Raw genomic sequence first — 23422 nt, 5'->3', positions numbered from 1 at the left:
TTTAGTGCAGTGCAATGGCTAGGATTCTGTTGAATATCTTTAAAATACATAAAATTATAAAGAATAACTATTATCACTTTGACAATTATCACCATTTTAACATTCTGCTTCCTTTCAGAGAGGAAATTCCCTGAATCATAATGAATCACCTCTGTCGTTCATAAGTTTTTCAAATTTTCAGTGACATGAAAGCTGTCCTTCTGAGGAAGAGAAACATGAAGAATAGTAAGTTTGTGTGTGTGTGTGTGTGTGTGTGTGTGTGTGTGTGTGTGTATTTCCCTATCCACATCCCCAAAATATTAATCATATATTTTTCTCCCAATTTCTCAGGTTATTCAAGCTAAGTTACTTTGTTTTATTGTAACTGACCCAAGTGACCAGACATTGAATACATAATTATTTTAGAAGCTTTTCCTTGACTGGACATTTCCCTTTCACATTTTAAGATCTATTCAAATTGATTAGAGGGCAGAAAGCGGGGGAACCAGCAGCAACTAGAAAACACTGCTGTGCCCATTTGCCCTGAAATGGAGTTATTATCACCCCAGGTATTGGTAATGTATGAAGTCCTAATTGTTAGGATTTTATAAAACATTTATGAATCTAGTCCAATGTGCTCTTATAAATCCTCAGTGGACAGCTCCTACCTACTTTACTTACTAATTACTTACCAATTACATTTGTCCCTCAGGTCCAAATGCTTTTCTAGATAAAGGAATATAAAGAGCTTTCACGGTACATGTGTTAATTATATCCCTTAAGTCTAAGAAGTAGATTATAATTATGAAGAAAAATTTGAATTTAGGGTTTTTTAAATGACTTGAGAACCTAGCCTAAGAATTCTAACATTGAATTCTATTTAGGAATTCTGATATTACTTAGGGTTCACAGTATAGCCCTTTCAAAGTATAAAATAGAAGATGATCTGCTTAAGAGTCTCTTTGCCTTATTTTTATTTGAGGAAAGCAGAGATACAGCTGATCCTGTAACTTTTCTTAATATAACAAATTCCAGATTAAGAAATGCCTTCTATTACTGCAGATAGGTACCTGGTTGTGCAACTTTTAGTCTTAAGAGAATTTCTTGAGAGAACATTGAGAGATTATCATAACACAGAAAGAAGACTTCACAGGCAGAATTTGAACCAAGGTATTCCTAATTCCAAGGCAGAATCCATCTACTCTGCAAGAGTTGTTCTTCAGACCTACTGTTAAATAGGGGAAGGTAGTGGGGCAAGTTCTATTTCTAAATAATATTTTATTTGTTATAACAAAATAGCTAACATTTATAAAGCATGTTTTATATATACATATGTATGTATGCATATATATATATATTTATTTATTCCATTTTGTCTTCACAATCATGTGAATCTGGTGATACTATTGTCATTCTACACCTGAGGGCACTGAATCAGGAATTGCCCAGGTAGATGAGGTGACTCACTCAGCTATTACCTCAGTTAGAATTCAAAATTTCTGACTCTAAGTCCAGTTCCACAGACATAGCATCACCTAGATGCCTCAAATGATTATTCAACTAAAAAACAAATATAAACACAAAAAAATCCTTTTTTTGGTTATCACTGGTATAAGCTTAAGTCCTTCCAATTAAATGGGAAAACTGTCTCTGCTTCCTCTTGCAAATGACCACCTTCAGTTTCAGGCAAATTATCTGTGTAGAATGTCACCAAAAAAAATTCTCAGCAAAGTATATGATAAACGTTAAAAGCTGTAGCCAAAGAAATACTTCACCCTGCAGATACTGTAAATGTCACTGTCTCCATAAGGATATAGAATCTGGACAAGCACATGAAGCATAATCACATATTTTCAAGCCACTTAAATAGAACATGCCCAAGGGCATGTTGTAGAGAAGCCAACATTTTCAGTAGCAGGTAAAAGATAGTGTTTCCTTTTCAGGAGACACAGAATCCAAGTGATAGGAATGCTAATAAGGTCTATGCAAAGAAACTGTTCTGATATTGAATGAATACAATATGGTAAATACTATACATATTCATTCTTTAGGTTAAAAGCAACTTAGGATATACAATAGAAATACAATGGACAAAAAAACAATAATAATTATAATAATTAAACAAATTATTTGACTCACTTGTTAAAAAATTTATTTCTATACCAAACTATTCATTCCTACTAATATTTCTAAGCATCTCATCTTTTTGTGAATAAAATCAATAAACATTTATTAAATGACTACTCTGTACTAGGCTTGATGCTAAATTCTAGGGGTACAAAGATGATCTCTTTAGTCAAGGGTTCAATGAGTGAGGCAAAGTTCAAATAGCTATGTCCAAACAGTATATAGAAAGGATAAAGTAGAAATAATTTCAGAGAGATGACAATAGCACCGGAGATCAGGAAAGGTTTCTTATAGAAGACAGGATTTCAACTGGAACTTGAAGGAAGCCAAGGAGGCCAAGAAATTGTGAGGAAGAGGGAGAGAATGTTAAGCATGGGAGGAAATCAATGAAATGCTTATAGTGGAGAGATGGACTGTTGAGTGAGAGGAGTGGCATGATGGACAGTAAAGTCTAAGAAGAATGGAAAGATGTCATTTTTGGCTAACATTCAGATGTAAACTACTAACCGATTAGGACATTCAAATCCTAATTTCTTCTAGGAATATCCACACTGCTGTCCAACATCTCTCAAACTTTTACATGTCCTGGACCAAGCTCTTTCTACATTGAAATTTTTATTTACCATTATACTTCTGGGGGCAGCTAGGTGGCACAGTGGATAAGAGCTCTGGCCCTAGAGTCAGGAGTACCTGAGTTCAAATCCGACCTCAGACACTTAATAATTCATTAGCTGTGTGACCTTGGGCAAGCCACTTAACCCCATTGCCTTACAAAAACTAAAAACAACCCCCCCCAAAAAAAAACAACAGCAAAAATCAAAACATTATGCTTCTAAAATAAAATTATATTGTGGAAATTTGAGTTTTTCTATAGATAATAAAACTGCCAAATCTTTATACTTTGCCCTTCATGTCTCCTTTCCTACCTAATATACTTTCTCTACTAAGAATATATAAAAAACTTATTTTATTAAAATACATCTTTAAAAGATACTTGAAACATATTCAAATCTTTAGTATATAAAAAACACCATCCTGAAAGCACTGTCTACTTAGAAATCATTTCAAAACTTGAATCCTCATAAATCTACACAAAAGAATTGAACTCAGCTTATAAGAAGACAAAGTTTGAATTTTCTCTGAGATAGTTAAAAATAAGTGAATTAGCTTTTTTCAAATTAGTATAAAAATTTCTATCTTTTTTTATTACATGAGATATACTAAGGAAGACGCAACTTCCTATCAGAAACTTATTCTAGTTACAAGTTGAAGATATTTTTGAGCCCAAATATTGAACTGAATTGAAACGATTTATAGCACTCATATAAATGTTAAAACTGAAATTTACATTACTAATCACTCCAGTTATGATTCCTATTGCATTTAAATTTCCACCATTGACAAAGATCAAAGTTTTGCTTTAATGTATTCCCCAAAATAAATATTTATTAAAACTCTGCTTTAATCCTTGAAATCTATTCTAAAATATTTAGATAAATCTTTTGTTAAAATGTTACTAAGTGGGGCGGCTAGGTGGCGCAGTGGATAAAGCACCGGCCCTGGAGTCAGGAGTACCTGGGTTCAAATCCAGTCTCAGACACTTAATAATGACCTAGCTGTGTGGCCTTGGGCAAGCCACTTAACTCCATTTGCCTTGCAAAAACCTAAAAAAAAATGTTACTAAGCTATATGTTCCTGGACAAGTTATTTAACCCTGATTGCTGCACCAAAAAAAGAAAAAAAATGTTACTAAACCAGTTCTCCCCTACCCTTTTGAATCTGCGTTACAGCTGAAATGACAGAAAAATCTGCAACGTTAAAAATGTAATTCCTTTTAAATTACTCATGAATATATGCCATTATTAACTGCCTAGACTAACATAATAATATGATTATTATTCAGGATTTAAATAGCAGTTTGTGTTGGCAAAAAGTCAATCAATTTTTCATCCAGTAATGTAAGAAGTGAAGGTAGAGATTACAGTGACTCACACAAAATTTACCAGTGACATGGAAAGTATAATTCAAAAGTTCTTCTTATCTCCAATTTTCAGAATATTTTCAAAACTTCTCTAACTGAACTGCAATGCCTGTCACAGAATTCTACTGTGACCACCTATGATGATATCTCCATTCATTTTTTTCCTCTCCTAAAACTACAAGAAAACTGAAGTCAATAATAATCTGGTGTATTGCTGAGAACAGGATAACCTTTGCTTTTAATAACATGTTTGCTAATACTAACACTTTTTCAAATGATTCTGTGGAAGAAAGTTTTAATGTTACCTTCTAAGGTTCGGGAATCTAACATGGTGACCCTGAATTGATATGGGCTATCTGAGTGAGGAGTACAAATCAACTTAGAATATGAACAAAACAACCTTTTTAATTTGATAAACCAGTCAAAATGAGAGTGATCATTAAAGTCTAAGCATCTGCAATTTTTGGCTATGGGGAGAGAAGCTCTGGGCAATCCATATATCACTTTAGTAGCTAAGTGAATTACTGGATAGAGTGTGGCTCTGGAGTCAGAAAATTTTTTTTTAGGTTTTTGCAAGGCAAATGGGGTTAAGTGGCTTCCCCAAGGCCACACAGCTAGGTCATTATTAAGTGTCTGAGGCTGGATTTGAACTCAGGTACTCCAGGCTCCGGGGCTGGTGCTCTATCCACTGTACCACCTAGCCATCCTGGAGTCAGAAAACTTTGACTTTGAATCTTGTCTATCGCCTGTCTAACCCTGAGCAAGTCATTCAACCTCTCTAAAATATAGTTTCCTCATGTGTCAAATTAGAATGACTCCTACCTTATAAGGCAGTTGTTAATATGAGTTTTAAGCTAAAACTACCTTAAGATTTTGGGGATACCCTATATAAATTTTAGCTACTATTATTTTTGTGAAAAGTAGTTTGTCTTTACAATAATATTAGAATTCAACTGAGGACCAGTCAAAAGTTTCACAAATCTGCAGTGCAAATTGAGATGTTTTGGGACTCCCAAGTTCTCAAGAATACTTTGATTTATCTTATCCATTGGTTTCCAATTCATACCACATCAAGAAATCTAGAATAAATCCCTTGGCATATTGGTTGGTCCCCCTTGGATGGGAGAAGGGAAGGAACCAGCAAGCAGAGTTGAAAAGGATAAGAAATCATGGAGGGGCTGCATAGTTGGAGGACGAACTGATTAAAGGCCTTGCCTATGATAATCTGTCATACTCAAGTAAATCTGTCCTTAGGGGCTATCACATTCTGCTCTATAGCCTTCTACACTCTGCTTTCATTTATAGCTCATCAGCAAAGAACTTTCATTAATAATGATTCTACAGCTCTATTATAGTTTCTTTTGAAACAATCTTAATTCATTCCCTTTCTGTATCTTTCCTCCTTGATAAGTACTCCAAGTCTTTACTAGTATTCCCTATTAAACATCTCCCTCCCTATTGACAGTGATCTATAATATGTAACATATATATTTATATGTAATATGATAGTACAATATGCAATATTTTATATATATATATATATATATATATATATATATATATACATCTATGTATGTAGGTTAGGGATGTGGTGCCTCCACTATTTGAAAAATCTGCATAAATATTTTGAGTCTACCTTTATACTAGAAAATAGTCTGACTTTTTTCTTTTTCTTTTATTGTAAAATTTGGATTAAGTACTTTTGTCATAGAGTCTATATTATTTACTGGCCTTCATGTGTCATATGTGGCTTCTGCAAAACTTTCCCAAAATTTCCTTTTCATTTCTTATGCCAATCAACGATTTATTGCCTTCAGGAAAGTTGCAATGTGGAAGGGTTAACTATAATATACATGTGTAAATAGGTATAGTATAGATATATGTATGATTAAAAAAAACTTCTAAGATTCCTTCTAGCTCCAAAGTTACAGCTGCATGATTCTGTAATGGTTGTCCCTCCAAATTGGTGTCAAAGAAGTTGAATGTATTCTTTTTCAAAGAACCATGCCCTTCCCATGCCACTGACACAGGCCACTGAATTTGTTGTTTAATTCACTCTATTGAGACAATAGAAATAAATTAAATATAGGTACTCTCTCCCCCTCCTGAAAGAATTACATTAATAAGCAACTTTAAAGTGTCAAACAAAAAAATTTAAAATTTTTAAAAAAGTGTTAAAAATCAGTATGCTCAGATACTGATTTTCAAATCAACAGTTGTTGATTCAAATCAACAATGACTTGACTATCTTTCTAGGTGCTAAAGTATTCAAATGTAATATAAAATATAATATTAAAATGGGTAAAACTACTATAAGCGACAGCATGGTTCAGCAGAAATACTTTTGAATTTGGAACCAAATTTCAGACTTCCATGACCTTGGCCAAGTTACCTAACTCCTTTGACTTTCAACTTTGTCACCTGTAAGATAAAGTGACATCTTTAGTTGGCCTCTAAAATACTTTCCATGACTTAAATGAATTGATGCTGAATGAGATGAGCAGAACCAAAAGAACATTATACACCTTAGCAACAATATGGGGTCATGGACTTGCTCATTCCATTAGTGCAATAATCAGTGACAATTTTAGGAAATCCATGATAGAGAATACCATTTGTATTCAGAGAAGGAACTGTGGAGTTTAAATGAAAGCTAAAGATTATTGTCTTCCATTTTAAAAAAGTTATCTATTATATAATTTTGCTCTCTTTAATATTTTCTTTCTTCCTTATGTGTGTTTCTTCTCTCAACACATTGTTTTAATCTATGAATATCCTGTAAAAATTTAAAAATTAGATTGATGGTCTTCCATTGGGGAGGGAGGGGAGGGAGGGAGAAAAAAATTATAAAATTCAACAAAGGATTGGTAGAAACTATCATTGAATGTAATTGGAAAATAAACTATTTATATCATTAAAAAATTCTGAATAAAAAGATAATCTGCATCACCAAAAATAAATAAAATAAAATACTTTCCAGTTCTAAATTTATTAACATGACCATGTCTCATGATTTTTGCATAACTGAAAATTTTTAAAAAAATTTTCCTAAATTTTTTTTAAAGTTTTGATATTTTTTTCTTAATTCAGTTATTCCATCTTTCCAGTCTCGATCATGTGGACACCATATGGGAATGTCCGCCTTTTGGAGGAAAGATTAATGCAGAAGTAGTTTGGATATAAGGTATTAGAAAGATACTCAGAGGCCATCAAATCCAGGAACCAGAAGAATTTTTTTAACTTCTATCCATTGTTCTTTCCTGGAGGATCAACTCTGAAAAGTCTAATCCAAATCTTTGCAACATGGTGCCATGGCAAGAGTGCCAATTTTCCCATTAAGCTGGAATTATGGGTCTTGACTCTGAATCACAGTTCTGTAACTTATTATATGATACTGAGCAAATCATTTCATCTCAGTTTCCTTAACCATAAAATGAAGACATCAGACTAAATGTGCTTCAAGTTTCCTCCCAACTCGACATCTATGATTTAATAAATATGACAGTTATCACATCTGTCTTAAATCTTATTTTTTTCTAAGAGGACTTCCTGCAGTCAATATGACATAGCAATAGAATGATCTTAAGACTTTTCATCATTCTGTTCACTCTCAATTGGATGTTGTACATCCTAAAATATGATGATCATGATCATGATCATAATTATTATAATTAATAATAAATAGCTAGCATTTATATAGTGATTTCAATTTTGCAAAGCAATTTATAAATATCTAATTTTATCCTCACAAAAACCCTAGAAAGTAGGTGTTATTATGATATGCATTTTACAGAAAGAAATTGAGATGCACAAACTGTATAATTGGTCTAGGTCTTTTATGTGTCTCACACAGGATTTGACCTAAGTTCTTCCTAACTTCAAGTATTACACTCTAGCTACCAAACTCCAGATGTGGTCTCAGGCTGGCTGCATACTGTGGAACTACTGACTCCCTAGAATTGGATGCTGGCGATGATTCAAGTCTTATTGATAATTTGTTCTCACTCTGACTTTATGTACAAAAGCCAGTCTTACTTTAAAGTCCTGTGATGTTGAAACAGTGAACTTCTTGTTAAGCAAACCAAATATCAGATCTATTTAAATGCCACTCTTTTGATAAATGAACAAATTTATCACTTCAAACAAAAACAACAAATCCTAAGCCTTTGGCACATATACTCAACAGAGGGAAAGATCTTCTTGAGATTATACCTTCAATTAAATACTGAAAGTTTTTTTTTTAAATACAGCTTAAAGGGAAGATGGTGCTAAGGTCTCCTGGCTTCCCCCCAGAACTCATATGAAACAAGCCTCTTAACAGAATTGAAATCCACAAAATCCAGAGTAGAAAAAGGAGAACATCTACCAACAAGGTCTACCTCAGGGGAATGTGAGTGAGCTGGGGACAGAGAGCCAGCCTAGGGGCAGTGGGCTGAGATCTGTACTAACCTCAGAACAGTCATGGAAGCTTTTCGTTTTGTAATCAGGTAGGAGAACTCCAGTGATGATGGAGGGAGAGTTCCAGCGCAGCAGGCAGGAGAACTCCAGCACACCTAGGCACCAATCGAATCAGCTTCACTAGTCTGGAAGACCAGGGCCACAGTCTCTAATTTTCAGTAAAGTCCCTGTGCTTCCAGTTAAGCCCCCCGCCCCCTACCATCCCTGTGAGAGAGAGGGACCCTTCCCAGGACAAACACAGTAACACCCTTCCCACCCACCCACAGGCTCAGGTGTGGGCAGCAGATCTCTCAGTTATTGAGTGAATAATAAGATTAAATACATAGATTGAGGGTCCAGCCCACATTGTTCAAGGATAATTCAGACATTGCTGCTCCCACCATCCCATCCCCAGGCCTAGGGAATGGGTAACAAATCAAGGTTACAGACACTCCAGAGAAAGCTTCTAGCACCCCCTAGTGGTCATCCCACTTGGAGTTACTAAACCCAATCAGCAAAGCCTCTAGGGTTTTCAAAACTAAAGGTCTATGAACCAGCCCCTCCCCCAACACAAGATTCTAGGAAAATGAAGAAAGGCCATCAGAAAACAACCTCAAAGACAAAGCCCCTAATTCAGAGAGAGCTAGAACTTCTGAGGAGAATATGAATTGGTCTCCAACCCAGAAAGACTTCTCAGAAGAGTGCAGGAAGGAGTTTGAAAGCCAGTTGGAAAAATTGGGAAAAGAAACCCAAGAGAAAATTAACACCTTACAAGAGAAAATTAACATCTTGCAACCAAAAAAAATAATTCTCTCAAAATCACAATTGGGCAAATGGAAAACTCCAAAAATAGAATTGACCAATTGGAAAAGGAGTTGCAAAAATAAATGAAGAAAATTCTTCTCTAAAAACAAAAGAGGAAGGACTTCTGGCCGAGATGGTGGAGAGAAGATAGGCACAGTTCTAAAGTCTCCTGATCTCTTCACCATCTATCACATGAAACAAACCTCTTAAAGGAAATCCAACCCACAAAACTCAGAAAGAAAAGCCAGGAGAAAGAACATCTACCTCAGCATTTGTCTCTGGCAGCAGCTTTGGCTGAATTCAGGCAGGTGAGTCTGGGCTCAGAGGGAGGATCAGGCCCGGATCAGCCAGATTAACAGCTGAATTGGAACCGGGAGTCTGAGGGCCTGAGAGCCGGACCTGCAGGATCAGCAGTGGGGCTGGACGAAAGGGGCTTGGGTCCACGGGGAAGCAGAGGTGCTGGTGTTGGTGCTGTCCCCCTGGAGCTTGGGGACCAAGCAGGGGGGAGAGTTCTGGTGCAGGAGAGCTGTGGACACCATCCCTGGGCTCCTCAGGTCTGAGAAACCCTGAGTCCACACCTCCATTGCACTGAGGCCTCTTCCCAAACAAGCAAATGCAAACTACTTCTGCCTCAGGCCCAGGTGTGTGAGCAAAAGAACCAGCCCAGCTGAGGAATGATCTCAGGCCAGGGTAAAGCCCACCATTGATTGAAGGCAAAAGAATTCAATAGCTCCAACTCCACTCCTCAAGCAAAGGGAGAAGGCCTCTTAACCAAGGTCACAGACACTCCAGAGAAAGCAACCAGCACCTCCTACTGGCCATCCAGAGAAACTGCACTCAATGAGTAAAGCTTTTAGTGATCCCAAGCCCTGGTGAACCAGCCCCCTCCCCCCAGCTCAAGGTCTTAGCATAATGAAGAAGGGTCAGCAGAGAGGTGGATCCACAGAAAAATTCCTGGAAGGGAAAGACCCCAAATCAGAGAGACCTGGAACCTCTGAGGAGAATACAATATGGTCCCCAGCACAGAAAGGCTTCCTTGAAGAAATAAGGAAGGAGCTTAAAAATTTGGGAGAGACAATTAATACCTTGCAACAAGAAAACAAAACCTTAGAAAGTACAATTGGAAAAACACAAAAGGAGAATAAATCTCTCTGATCATCAATTGGACAATTACAAAATGAGGATAATTCTCTCAGATCCTCAAATGAGCAAATGCAAAAAGAAATTAATTCTCTCAAAACCTCAATTGGTCAAATGGAAAGCTCTTTCAAAGGTAGAATTGGCCAATTGGAAAAGGAGTTGCAAAAGGTTAATGAAGAAAACTCCTCCCCCGCAAAAAATGGAGTCTACAGAAACTAATAACTCCATGAGACAGCAAGAGTCAGTTAAACAAAATCAAAAAATAGAAAAAATAGAAGCAAATGTAAAACAAAAACCCAAAAGAATGGAATCTGTGGAAACTAATGTCTTCTTGAGACAACAAAAATCTGTTTAAAAAAAAGCAAAAAAAAAATGAAAAAAATAGAAGAAAACATAAAATACCTCATTGAAAAAACCTACTGACCTAGAGAATAGAGCCAGGAGAGACAACTTAAGAATCATTGGTCTTCCTAAACACACTGAAGATTAAAAAAAAAAAGCCTGACCTCGACATTTCAAGATTTTTTGAAGGAAAATTGCCCTGACATCATGCAACCAGAGGTTAAAATAGTTATTGAAAGAATACATCAATCCCCTCCTGAAAGAGATGCCAAATTGAAAAAAAAACAAGGAATGCTGTGGCCAAATTTCAGAACTATCAGATAAAAGAAAATCCAGGAAGCATCCAGAAAGAAACAATTTAGATCCCAAGGACCCACAGTAAGAATTACACAGGACCTGGCTGCTTCAACAGTAAAGGATCAAAGGGCCAGGAATATAATATTCGGAAGAGCAAGGGAGCTTAGAATGCAGCCAAGAATTCACTGTTCTGCAAAACTGAGTCTTCTCTTCGAGGTAAAAGATGGACATTTAATGAAAAAGGAGACTTCCAACTTTTCCTGACAAAAGCTCACAGCTAAATAGAAAATTTGGACTTCAAACCAGAGACTCAAGAGACACATGAAAAAGGTAAAAAAAAATTGCTATCCAATAAGATGAAACAGGCTATGTCCCCACCTGGGAGATTCTCACAAATCTTGAGAATTGTAACTCTAATAGAGAGAATATACTTAGCCAGAAGTAATGGACACGCATGACTTCTCTGTGACTCAGAATGATTTAAAAACAATATCTCCCTAAAAAGGCAGGGACAGTAAAGAGATGGGAGGGTGGAGGAGATTGGAAGGGGCAAATCCCATTACATGAAGAGGTATAAAGTATCTATTTCAATAGAGGGGAAGAAGGGAAGAGGTGAAAACTGCCTGAATCTTTCTCTCATCAGATTTGGCTCAAAAAAGGATTAACATACACACACTCAGTTAAGTTAAGAAACTTATCAACCTTTCAAATATTGAATGGGAGGAGGTGAAAGAAAAGGAGAACTAACAGAAGGAAGGGGAAGAAGAGGCAAAGGGAAAGGGGAAAGATAGAGGAGGGGATGGATATAAGGGGGCAATCACACTGAAGGATGTGGAATTCTTAAGTAAAATACTGGGGAATATGGATAAAGTATAAAAAGGGGAAAGTGCAAATAGAGAAAAGATAACATGGAGGGCAATAAAGAGTTAGTAATTATAACTTTAAAAGTGAATGGGAAGAACTCTCCCATAAAATATAATCAAATAACAGAGTGGATTAAAAACCAGAGCCCTATAATATGCTGCTTACAAGAAACACATTTGAAGCAGAGAGATAAATATAGAGAAAAGGTAAAAGGTTGGAGTAGAATATATTTTGCTTCAGCCAAAGTGAAAACAGTAGGGGTAGCAATCCTTATCTTAGACAAAGAGCTGTTAAAATATATTTCATTAAAAAGAGATAAGGAAGGAAACTTTATCCTCTTAAAGACAATGAAGCAATTTCAATACAAAATATGTATGCAGCAAGTTGTATATCATCCAAATTCTTAGAGGAGAAGTCTAATGAGCTACAGAAAGACAAAATAGCAAAATTCTACTGGTGGGAGATCTCAACCTCCCTCTCTCAGATTCAGACAAATCTATTCATAAAATAAACAAGAAGGAAGTTAAGGAGGTAAATAGAATGCTAGAAAACCCAGACATGATAAACCTCTGGAGAAGACTAAATGGGGGTAGAAAGGAATATACTTTTTGTAACAAGAACAATAGAAATGTAGTAAATTAGGAAACAATTTTACAGCTAGTATTTCTGAAAAAAAGGACTCATTTCTAAAATATATAGAGAACTGAGTCAAATATTAAAAAAAAACCTAGTCATTCCCCAATTGACAAATGATCAAAGGATATGCAAAGGCAATTTACAGATGAGGAAATCAAATCTATTGATATTCATGTGAAAAATTGCTCTAAATCATCAATGATTAGAGAAATACAAATTAAAGAAGTTCTGAGGTACCATCTCACACCTATCAGATTGGCTAATAGGACCATAAAGGACAAAGTTCAATATTAGAAGGAATATGGGAAATCTGGGATACTAATATATTGTTGGTAGAGCTGAGAACTCATCTAACCTTTCTAGAGAGCAATCTGCAAATATGCCCAAAAGGCAATAAAAATGTGCATACTCTTTGCTTCAGCAATACAACTACTGTGTCTGTACCCTGAAGGGATCATACAAAAGTATAAACACATCACTTGTACAAAAATATTCATAGCTGCCCTGTTTGTGGTAGCAAAGAATTGGAAATCAAATAGGGAATGTGGAACAAATTGTGGTATATGTGGGCACCAAGGGGGATGTGAATTCAGAGAAGCCTGGAAAGACTTGCATGAACTGAAGGAGGGAGATAAGCAGAATCAGAAGAACACTGTACATCCTAATGACAACATGGAGGTGATGGTCAATCATTCCATAAATGCAATAATCAGTGACAATTTTAGAGCACCTTTGATGGAGAATATGATCTGTACCTAGAAAAAGAACTGTGGAGTTTAAACAAAGGCCAAAGTTTATTACCTTCATTTTTTTTAATAAAAAAAAGTCTTATGTACTACAAAATTTTGCTATCACTAATAGTTTATTTTCTCCTCAAGGATATGATTTCTCTCCCAACACATTCAATTTCAATCCATGTATAGCTTGGAAACAGTATGAAGATTACCAGACTGCCTTCTGTGGGGGGATAGGGGGGTGAAGGGAAGGTGGAGGAAAGATTGTAAAATTCCAAACCTTACAGAAAATGATGGGTAGAAGCTACTATTGTATATAATGGGAAAACAAAGAAAATATTAATTTAAAAAATATGATCTAAAGGACATGAGTTTATTTAGCATGGAGGCAAGAAGTTAGTACAACATGTTCTTCAAACATTTAGAGGCTTGCCATCAAGAAGGGAGTTACACTTGTTCTTCTTGACCCTGGAGGCAGAAATAATTACCAACAGGCAGAAGTTATAGAAAGGCAGATTTAGATTTGATGTTAAGAAAACTTCCCAAGAGTTAGAACCAGGATTAAGAATAAAGAAAAAGAAAACATTCCCACAATACAAAATTTAATCTGCATCATTAACATTTTCTCCATCATTTTTTAGGTCTATATAATTAACAAAATAAAATACACCTCAATATGTAACATTTGCTTTTTTATTTCCACTGTACAGACAGACAATTTAACAACTGAAATACAATCAGATTATGATCTGGCTTCAGAACAACTGGTTAGAACTATCCCAAAGTAATTAGAATACCTCTGGGGATCATGGTTTACCTCCCTTTAGTGGTATAGCTGCTAGGGGTAGTTAGGTAGTACAGAGGATAAGAGTGCAGGATCTGGAGGAGAAAGACTAATATACATGAATTCAAATCCAAGCTCAGAGACTTTCCAGCTGAGCAACCATGGACAAGCAACTTAATGCTGTTTGCCTCAGTTTGTTCATCTGTAAAATTAGCCAGAGAAGGAAATGGCAAACCAATCCAAAAAAAAAACCCCAAATAGGGTCACAAAGAGTTGAGCAAGACTGAACAACAACAATGAGAAGTCTTCATATAAAGAATGAATGAGCACTTGTTGGGGATACCACAAGGGGAAAATCAATGTTGAGGTACAGTTAGCCTAAATGGCTTCTGTTGCTTCTTCCAGTTTTAAATATCTGAGACTTGGTGAGATAGATGACTATAAAGTTTTATTGTTGTTAAGTAATTTTTCAGATGTGTCCAATTCCAAATGAACTTATTTGGATTTTTCTTGGCAGAGACATTGGAGTGATTTGTCATTTATTTGTCCTGTTCATTTTTATAGATGAGGGAACTGAGGCAAATAGAATGCCCAAGAAGTGTCTGAAGCTAAATTTGAACTCAGGAAGATGAGTCTTCCTGACTCAAGACCTGGAGCTCTATCCACTGTACTACCTAGCTACTCAACTATAAAGTACAAAGGTTGATGTTCTTGAGTCTACATGAGTCCTGCAAAAGCAGTCACATCAGTTATACCTTGTTGTCTGTGCTTCATTCTCAAAGAAGAGCATGAATCAGGAAGTTGAAGCCATAACATGCAAGTGAATCAAGATTTAAATGAGAAGGTATTGTGCTAAGTTACTAGCCTCACTTTCTCCTCTGGAGTCATCTGGGTCCAGTAACAAGACATGGATCTGGAGGACTGGAGATAACTCTGGATACAAAGCAATTAGAGTTAAGTGACTTGCCGATGTTTATGCCAGTGGTAAATTTCAAGTATCTGAGATTCAATTCAAACTCAGGTCTTCCTGACTCCAGGGCTGATGTTCTATCCATCCTGACACTTAGCAGATTTAGATCTGTGTAAACTGTCAGCCAGACATTGTGCTATGCCTAGAAGATGAGGCAAAAATTAAACACTCTCAGTTATTGAGTAATTTAAGCTTTTCATAGTATTATGAGATCAGTTTTTGGAGCCCTACTTAGTTATGATCTGATACACAGTAGTTACTGAATATGATTGCAAAGTGCCCAATATATAGCCAGCTATACTACTTGAGGTGTTCAACTATACCAGTTCCCTAATTTTTAAGAGTGTAGAATATGGTTAGTAACTACAGACTATAATTTGGTGACTCCAAGGGGAATAAATTGCTTTTTTCAAAATGTAAATGATTAAAAAAGAACAACAAAAATTCCTTTGCATCCATATGGGCCCCATGTAGTTCTTCACTTTAAAAGTCACCTTCAGAATTAGAAGGACAGTATTGCCAGCTCACATTCTGAATAAAGCATTTAGCATGGCTTCTTAGTTCAAATTCCTAATGACTGAATTGATGACAAAGCACATGGCAATTCAGGTTCCCATAAATGGTTGTCTGTTTGCTAGGCTTTCCTAGGCTGAGTTAGTTCCAATTATTAGTCTTATTTAACTGAAATATTTTTAAATGGCTATCCCTTTTTCATCAGAGTGAAGACATCATAAATCAATGTAGTGGCATTCTTCAACACTGAATCAATTCCTTTTGAAGTGATGTCTCAAAAGCCTCCTGCAGGAGTTAGCTGAGAGGAGGAAGGGAGAGTGAATTCAAAGAAGGCAAAAATATGCAGTAAGCTACCAAAGTTACTCTGCCTCTCAACAACTGGCAGCAACAATGAATATACAAAATTTTCAACAGTGATAAATGTTCTATGAATTGAGATAGATTTTATATAGATACATAAGTATATATGAATACATATATATACCCTATGTATAATAATATCTTTATATCTTTTAATTCACTCTACATATATATATATATATATATATATACTTATCTATTATATTATCATCTACAATTATCTCTATACTATTATCTCTATACACATGTATGGATAGATTAGGCAAAGTCCTAAATTTATCTGAAATAACATAAACCAAAAATATTTAGCTATAGAATTCAGTCTTTTTTATTTCTTTCACAGAGAGGTAGGTATGACATGCAGTAGAATGAGCACTGAACTAAAAGTCAGAAGTCTGTAGTTCTAGTCTTGGTTTCATGATATAAACAGGTACACAAATGAATAAATAAATGAATAAATAAATAATATTTTATTTGATTTCTACATGTGAATACTATGATCATATACATTTATGAGTATACATGTGTCTGCGCAAATATATACACACACATATATTTACATACGCATGTGCATATAAATGTATATGAATATTTAAAATACATGAAAATAAAGTGGACTGGATGAAAAGCAATTTAAATAGCAAAATAAGCGTACTCTATGACTCTTTGAGGCTGAGTTTGGACTTATAAATTGTGAAGCAGGCCTCCATTTCCCACATGCCCTACCTAATAACTACCTCTTCCCCAATGCCCAACAAGAGATGTATTTCTCTCTGGTGAAGGGGAGAAGGTGAAAAGGAGAGTAGAGGAATGAGAAGTTTTAAAACTCATCCCTCTGAGGCAATTCTTATTCTTGCCAACTTCCCTTATTAATATTATTCTGACATACAATATTATTCTGTCCATATTGAAGAAGAGAAGGCTAATTTTTACTATCCTTCTGAACTGACTTTAGCACTTAGCCTTACCTGTACTCTTCAACACCATACTGTTCACACCCAAATGCAACTGTACTGTATTATGTTCACTTGGGTAAATTATTTTATTTTTATGAGTTTCATCTGTAAAATGGGGCTATAGTATCTTGGGTCTGCCCTAACTCACAGGTTAGTCTTGAGGACCAAAAGGCTGGTAATCACATGATTTATTTTATGGCTCTTGCAATTCATAACATAATCAACTAACACTTAGAGGGATTGTAGTCTGGTGGTGGAGAAAGTACTGGTATAGATTAAAAATAGCCTATCTTTTAAAATAGTCATTAATAAATTGTATCCAAATATACTATCCAAAATCAATTGTGTTTAGTCATTGACACACATAGAATATGTGAATATTTTCACATCCCTGTCCCTCTGATCAGCAAAAAAAGTGTACCATGCTAACTCATAATTAATACCTGACAGATTTATGAAAATGATAATCATCATCATAACTATAACCATTTATACAGGGTGCCCCAAAAGGCTTAGTGTTGTTTTATGCTTTAATAGGTTAAAATTGGGACACCAAGTTTTAGCTCTTTTCAGTTTAGAAAGTGCTTTATTTATACAGTATTTGAATTGATTTATAAGATTATTACTACTAATAAAATTATTCCCATTTTACAGATAAGGAAACAAATATTCAAAGAGATTAAATGCCCTTATCAAGAGTTCAACATCTAGTAAGTGTCAGAACAAAATTTGAAGTCAGAGTTCTCCTAACTCTACATATAATACTCTTTTTACTATTACAGGCTGACTCCAGGAACTTAAAATTATGGGCTAACATTTAGAATGGACTTCTAAAAAAAAATCTAATTTGTGAGTTGCCATGACCATAAATGAATCACCTAGCAGCCATTCTTCTACCATATAGTCTTTTCACAGTTAGTTGGGTTGGTCCTTGGACAATAAACAAAGTCTTTTATCAGGATCATACTCAACGTCTTGCTCTAATCCCAAAGTATTAAAGTGCTAAACTTATATTTTTATTTTGAGCATTTGGTTGACACTTGAAAAAAATCCCCAATATTCCTATCACTTCTTTGTCAAATTTCAATACTTACAGAGGTCTAAGAGATGCTTTATCCATCCACATTCTTGTACACTTAAGTCATTGTTAATTTAGCACAGCTTGTTCTGAGTGAATACCATCCAGTTTTTAACATTGAATAGGTCTTGTCAATCAAAATTCATGACACAGTCTTCCTACCAAAATTGAGCCAAGTTAGCCAAAGAATAGAGTTAATGCTATCTGTGGCATAATATTTTTGCTTTTCAGAACAAAGTTAAAATATTAGCTAGAGTATCCCATTAATGGACAATGTGTATTTCTGATTAGCAAAATCACTATTCTTACTTAAACAAACAGAAATCCAAAGCCAATTGTGAGTTATCTTCACTCCTAACAGTATGGTAGGTTTCTCAGAAGAAAATGGAACAGGTAAAATATATGACTTAAATATTGCAGAGACGAAACTTAATTGAACATATTACAAAAAGATCTATTCAATTTGCATTCTTCTTCATAGATATAGATAATAAGAGTGGCCTCTGACATGCATACTTAGATTTGTACCCAGAAATAATGTTAAATATCTTATTTAAATGCCAAAGAAACTGGTTATTCCCAAGTCATAATATACAGCAGATTCAAGATTTAAACCCATCATTTCTGAAGCAAAATCTGATGTTCTTTCTATAATTAGGAGGTCAAGAATTCATATATTCATTATTGCATGCTATTTCATACAACATGATTCAAAATGCATATATATATTATATATATGTTTCTTCATACATCCCTTTCATCTGCAATTCTTGACCACATTTCCCCCATAATTTTCTCTAAAGGATCTACCCAATAAAATGGAGGCTTTCTTCATTCTTTAAAGATTTTACAGTTAAAATGTGATCTCAAACTATCCATAGGATGTCACATTCTATATTTGTGATTGACTGGTCATTCTTTTCCAGTTTTATATGTCTTTTATGATGTCCTTTATCCAATTCAGGTCATCATTGTAATGTATCTTCCTTTGGGTTATTTATGAAATTAAATTGTTTTATTTAAATTAACGAAACTGTGCCATAAAAAACCCTAAAAGAAATGTAAATTAATTCTATATCAGCATCAAAGAAGAAACTACACATTATCTCCTTTATTGACATGGCTCTTATCCTTTATACTTTTTTCTTTTAAAACTGTCTTTAACTTGAATGGTGAAACCAGTGACTGTGAAGAATATCAAAGTGGTGAATTACTTACTTCATTGATGAGACTACGGATGTACTTTTTGACTTAACTTTAAAAATATTGCAATGGATGCAAAATCCCTTAGTAACTCATATTGTACCAATGCTTTATTTCTAAAACAGTGTTTTATTACAACTATACCTTGTCTAATATGCTTCAAAATGAAACATTGAGAACAAGGTGGGGTAAAAGTTAACTTCTTTAAAGATTTTAATTCCACTCCAACAATCAGCATCCCATTTTTACTATTTTGATCTTTTTTTCCTGAACTTCAGAATGTTAGGGCTGAAAATATTATTAAAGATACCCTTACTCTACCATATATTTACAAAACTTCTTGTTCCTACCTTCACAATAACTCTTGTAATATGTCCCATTCTTTCTAAGCTCACAGAAATGACCCTATTTCATGTTCTTCTTACTTAGCACTTAAACTATTGAAATAGCTTTCCAATTGTTTTCTGTGCCTCAATTCTTTCCCTTACTTGAATCCATCCTGAACTCAGTTGCCAAAGAGATATTTCTAAAACATTGGTCTGACCATTCCTTCCTCTCTACTTAATAAAATCTGGTGATTCCCTATTGTGTCCAGGATCAAATATAATCTCCTCTGTTTGGCACTTGCTCTTCCTCTGTTCCCCACCATTCTAGTGTTCTTATACCTAAGGACCTCTCTAGTTTATATCCCATTAATTTTAGATATTGAAATTTTTGAGCTTTGAAATATATTGACAGAACTGAATACAATTGGGTGAGAGTGTGGGGTTGAAGGTGATCTGAGAAAAATATAATACCCCCCCTTGGTAAAGGAAAAAAAGGAAAAGTCATGGAATTTTTTCAACAAAATAGAATAAAGTCAAAATTTTCACACACATAAAACTTGCTGCAGAGTGTTTCAGTACATAAATAATGCAACACATCAAAATTTTCTAACAAAACCATTATTTATATTAGATAGAACACAATTTAGGAAATATGTATCTAGTTAAAGCCCTATTTTTACAATTCAGAAAATTGAAGTCTAAGAATTTAAGTAACTTTCTTTTAGCTAGTCTCTCCCCATCTGTCCAGTTTTCTCTATCACACTTTTTTTTCCTTTTTCATTCTCAGTGTTATCATTTCTCTTCTATTCTAAAAGGCACTAGGGAGAAGTTGATGAGAAGGAGTAGGGTAGGTATAAATAGAAATTGTTGCTGAAAACTATTTCCATTGCCTTCCCATCCAACCCCACCTCCCAAACCTTCTGCCAAGATCTCATCCATAAAGTAATGAAATTGGAACCACTAAGATTCATTGTAAAGTAGAATAACAGGGCTTAGAAGGCCTTTTTTGTTTGTTGTGTTTTGTTTTCACTTTTTTGGGAGCATTTGTCTCCTAGAGAATTGCAACATTGCTCTACATTTCTTTTGTATGCACCTTAACTGTGAAGACAAAACAAAATTGGATTAATTGTCCCAGCTCTTCCTATCCACCTAGTCAGAATAGGAGAGATACAATGAAAATAACTATAATACAATTAAGAGAAATAACTGAGATATCGAAGTAATTGAAAATGTGTGTGTATTATATATATATATATATGTATATATATATGTATATATATATGTATAATGTAGGAATAATCTTAGCACTTCCTCACTCTCAGGGCCCATTCTCTAGCCACTAAGGCAACTAACCCCCTCTCATGACTGCATGGTAAGTACTAATAATAGTTCACATGTATATGATCCTAGAATATTTTCACAATCCTTAAAACACAGATGGCTGTTTTAAATATCATTGCCTCTGGGCAGCTAGGTGGTACAGTGGATAGAGGGCTGGCCTTAGAGTCAGGAGTACCTGAGTTCAAATCCGGCCTCAGACACTTAATAATTACCCAGCTATGTGACCTTGGGCAAGTCACTTAACCCCATTACCTTAAATAAATAAAAAATAATTTAAATATCATTGCCTCCATAAAGCAAAGTATCATGTAGTTTTGTAGGGGGGGAGAAACAAGAAAAAAATGTTTAACCTTCTCTTCCCCTTTCTTTACACATACAAGTAGATATTTATTTACCTTTAGCAGATACTTAATAAGCAGTCTTGGTTTTGAAACCTATTCAAACTCTTATCTCCACAGCCAAGCTTCCTGTTAGATATCTCTAAATTACAATGAACATATAGTTAAATAGTATTACATTCATTTTAATTTGGTTAGAGGTCCTTAATGGTTTGCAATATTCTTCTGGGAGTCTAGTGGAAGCTATTGAACTCTTCTCAGAATATATTTTGAAAGTTCATAATTGAAATTAGTGCTAAATTAATTGTTAATGAAAATCAAAATGTAATTATTCCCCCAATCAAAGTTCACAAACTCCTTCATATATAGACCCCAGGTTAAATAACTTTGGAACCAAATGTGCCACAGAATATTAGTTTGATCATTTACTTCCCCTGGGGATTTTACCTTATACATAATAGATATTCAACTGATATTTTTTTATAATTGAACTAAAACAATCTTCTAAATTTTAACTTAGCAAATTAATAAAATCAAAGAGAGAAAGAAGGAAGTTCAGAAGCAAATCAGAAAATTATGTTTAAAGATAACATACCTTTGAAGATGATATTTTGAATTTATTTATATACTTTAAAAAAGTAATCTACACATAACAGATAGTCTCATTTTGCCTGTAATTATCTTTTTCTTTCATACTTTGTTTTTGGAAATATTCCCTTTTGGATTTTAAGTTCATGAGAAGAAATATAAAAAGAGCTTTTAAGCCAACAAAAGCCACATAATTAAATGAATTTATCTAGAACCCAGAAATAGAAAGTAAAACACAACAATTGGAAAGGAACTGAAGCATAGAGAATATTTAATTTAACTTTTTCAGTTTACAGATGACGAAATGGAACTCGCTCAAAAATAAAGTGACTTGCCAACTGAGTCAACTAGGACTAGGTCTCTGGTCTCCTGACTCCAAATCACTGTATCACTTTTGTGTATCAAGATCTTACATCTCAATGTGTACTGAAAATATATAAAAATAACTGTGTGTGGAGATATCATATATATATATATATATATATATATATATGTATATGATAGAGGAGCTTCTGGTACTCAGGATATTAATATTCAACACATTATGAAAATTAACATTAATTGCTATTTAACAAAGCATAATGTATAATATTATTGGTATTTGATGCTATGTTAAATATACTTTATCTTTCAAGATCCTCTAAACCCAGAATTTTTAAAAAAAGTACTCTTTTGATGGCATACTTTATAATACATATATACATACATGTGTGTGTTGCTCTTTATAGAAACTATTTTCTATTCACAAATATTCACAAAAACTATAGAACTAGGAAAAAACCTCAAAGATCATTTAGTCCAACCCTCTTATTCTGTAGTCATCTGAGACCCCCGAAAGTTAAAAAGATTGATACAACCAATTAGAGGGATGGGTGGGACTAGAAAATCAGGTTTTCTGACTGATGTTTAGTTTAATATTCCTATTATCTACATACAAATATGATTAATATGGTTATATGGTGATAAGAATGGAGTTTTGCTGTGCATACCCTTTGATTCAGCAATAGCATTACTAGGTCTGTATTCCAAAGACATCATGGAAAAAAGGTAAAGAAACCCACATGTATGAATATATTTATAACACTTCTTTTCATGTAGCAAAGAAATGGAAATTGAGGGAATGCTCATCAATTAGGGAATAGTTGAACACACTGTGGTATACGAGTGTGATGGAACACTACTGTTCTATAAGAAATTATAAGAGATGGAACTTCAGAATAGCCTGGAAACACTTGCAAGAACTGATATTGAGTGAAGTGAGCAGAAACTGAAAAAACATTGTACACACTAACAGCAACATTGGGTGAAAATCAACTATCATGGACTTGTTCACTCCAGAAGTAAAATAATCAAAGACAATTTCAAAACTTGTGATGGAAACATACAAATGCAGAAAAAAATCCAGAAACATACAAATGGAAACATACAAATCCAGAAAAAAATCTGTGGAAATCAAATCTGTAGAGACCAAAACTTGTTATCTTAACTTTTTAAAAGTTGTCTTATGTATTGTTTTTTTCTCTCTTTTGTTTTTTCCTCATTTTGATTGGATTCTTATCTCACAACATAACTAACATGAATCTATGTTTAGCATGATTATACATGTAGGTTCTATGTTGGACTG

The 23422-nt window shown here is 34.4% G+C and overlaps 1 protein-coding gene across 3 annotated transcripts in view; it reads right to left on the bottom strand.

Annotated features, from left to right (window-relative positions):
- Positions 1 to 23422, bottom strand: part of ST6GAL2 (ST6 beta-galactoside alpha-2,6-sialyltransferase 2) — a 106711-nt gene that overhangs the window by 71115 nt on the left and 12174 nt on the right. Inside the window, exon 1 of one of the 3 annotated variants that reach the window (XM_074192170.1) lies at positions 8537 to 8634. The exons of the other annotated variants lie outside the window; for them this stretch is intronic. Coding sequence (XP_074048271.1) covers positions 8537 to 8550 — 14 coding nt within the window. The 5' untranslated portion in view covers positions 8551 to 8634. Of the gene's footprint in view, positions 1 to 8536; positions 8635 to 23422 lie in introns of those variants that run through there. 3 annotated transcript variants of the gene reach the window in all.

Source organism: Macrotis lagotis, chromosome 6 (genome assembly GCF_037893015.1).
Source record: "Macrotis lagotis isolate mMagLag1 chromosome 6, bilby.v1.9.chrom.fasta, whole genome shotgun sequence".
Lineage (NCBI taxonomy): Eukaryota > Metazoa > Chordata > Mammalia > Peramelemorphia > Peramelidae > Macrotis > Macrotis lagotis.
The sequence above is the reverse complement of the archived record's forward strand: the minus strand, read 5'-3'. Positions and strand labels throughout refer to the sequence as shown.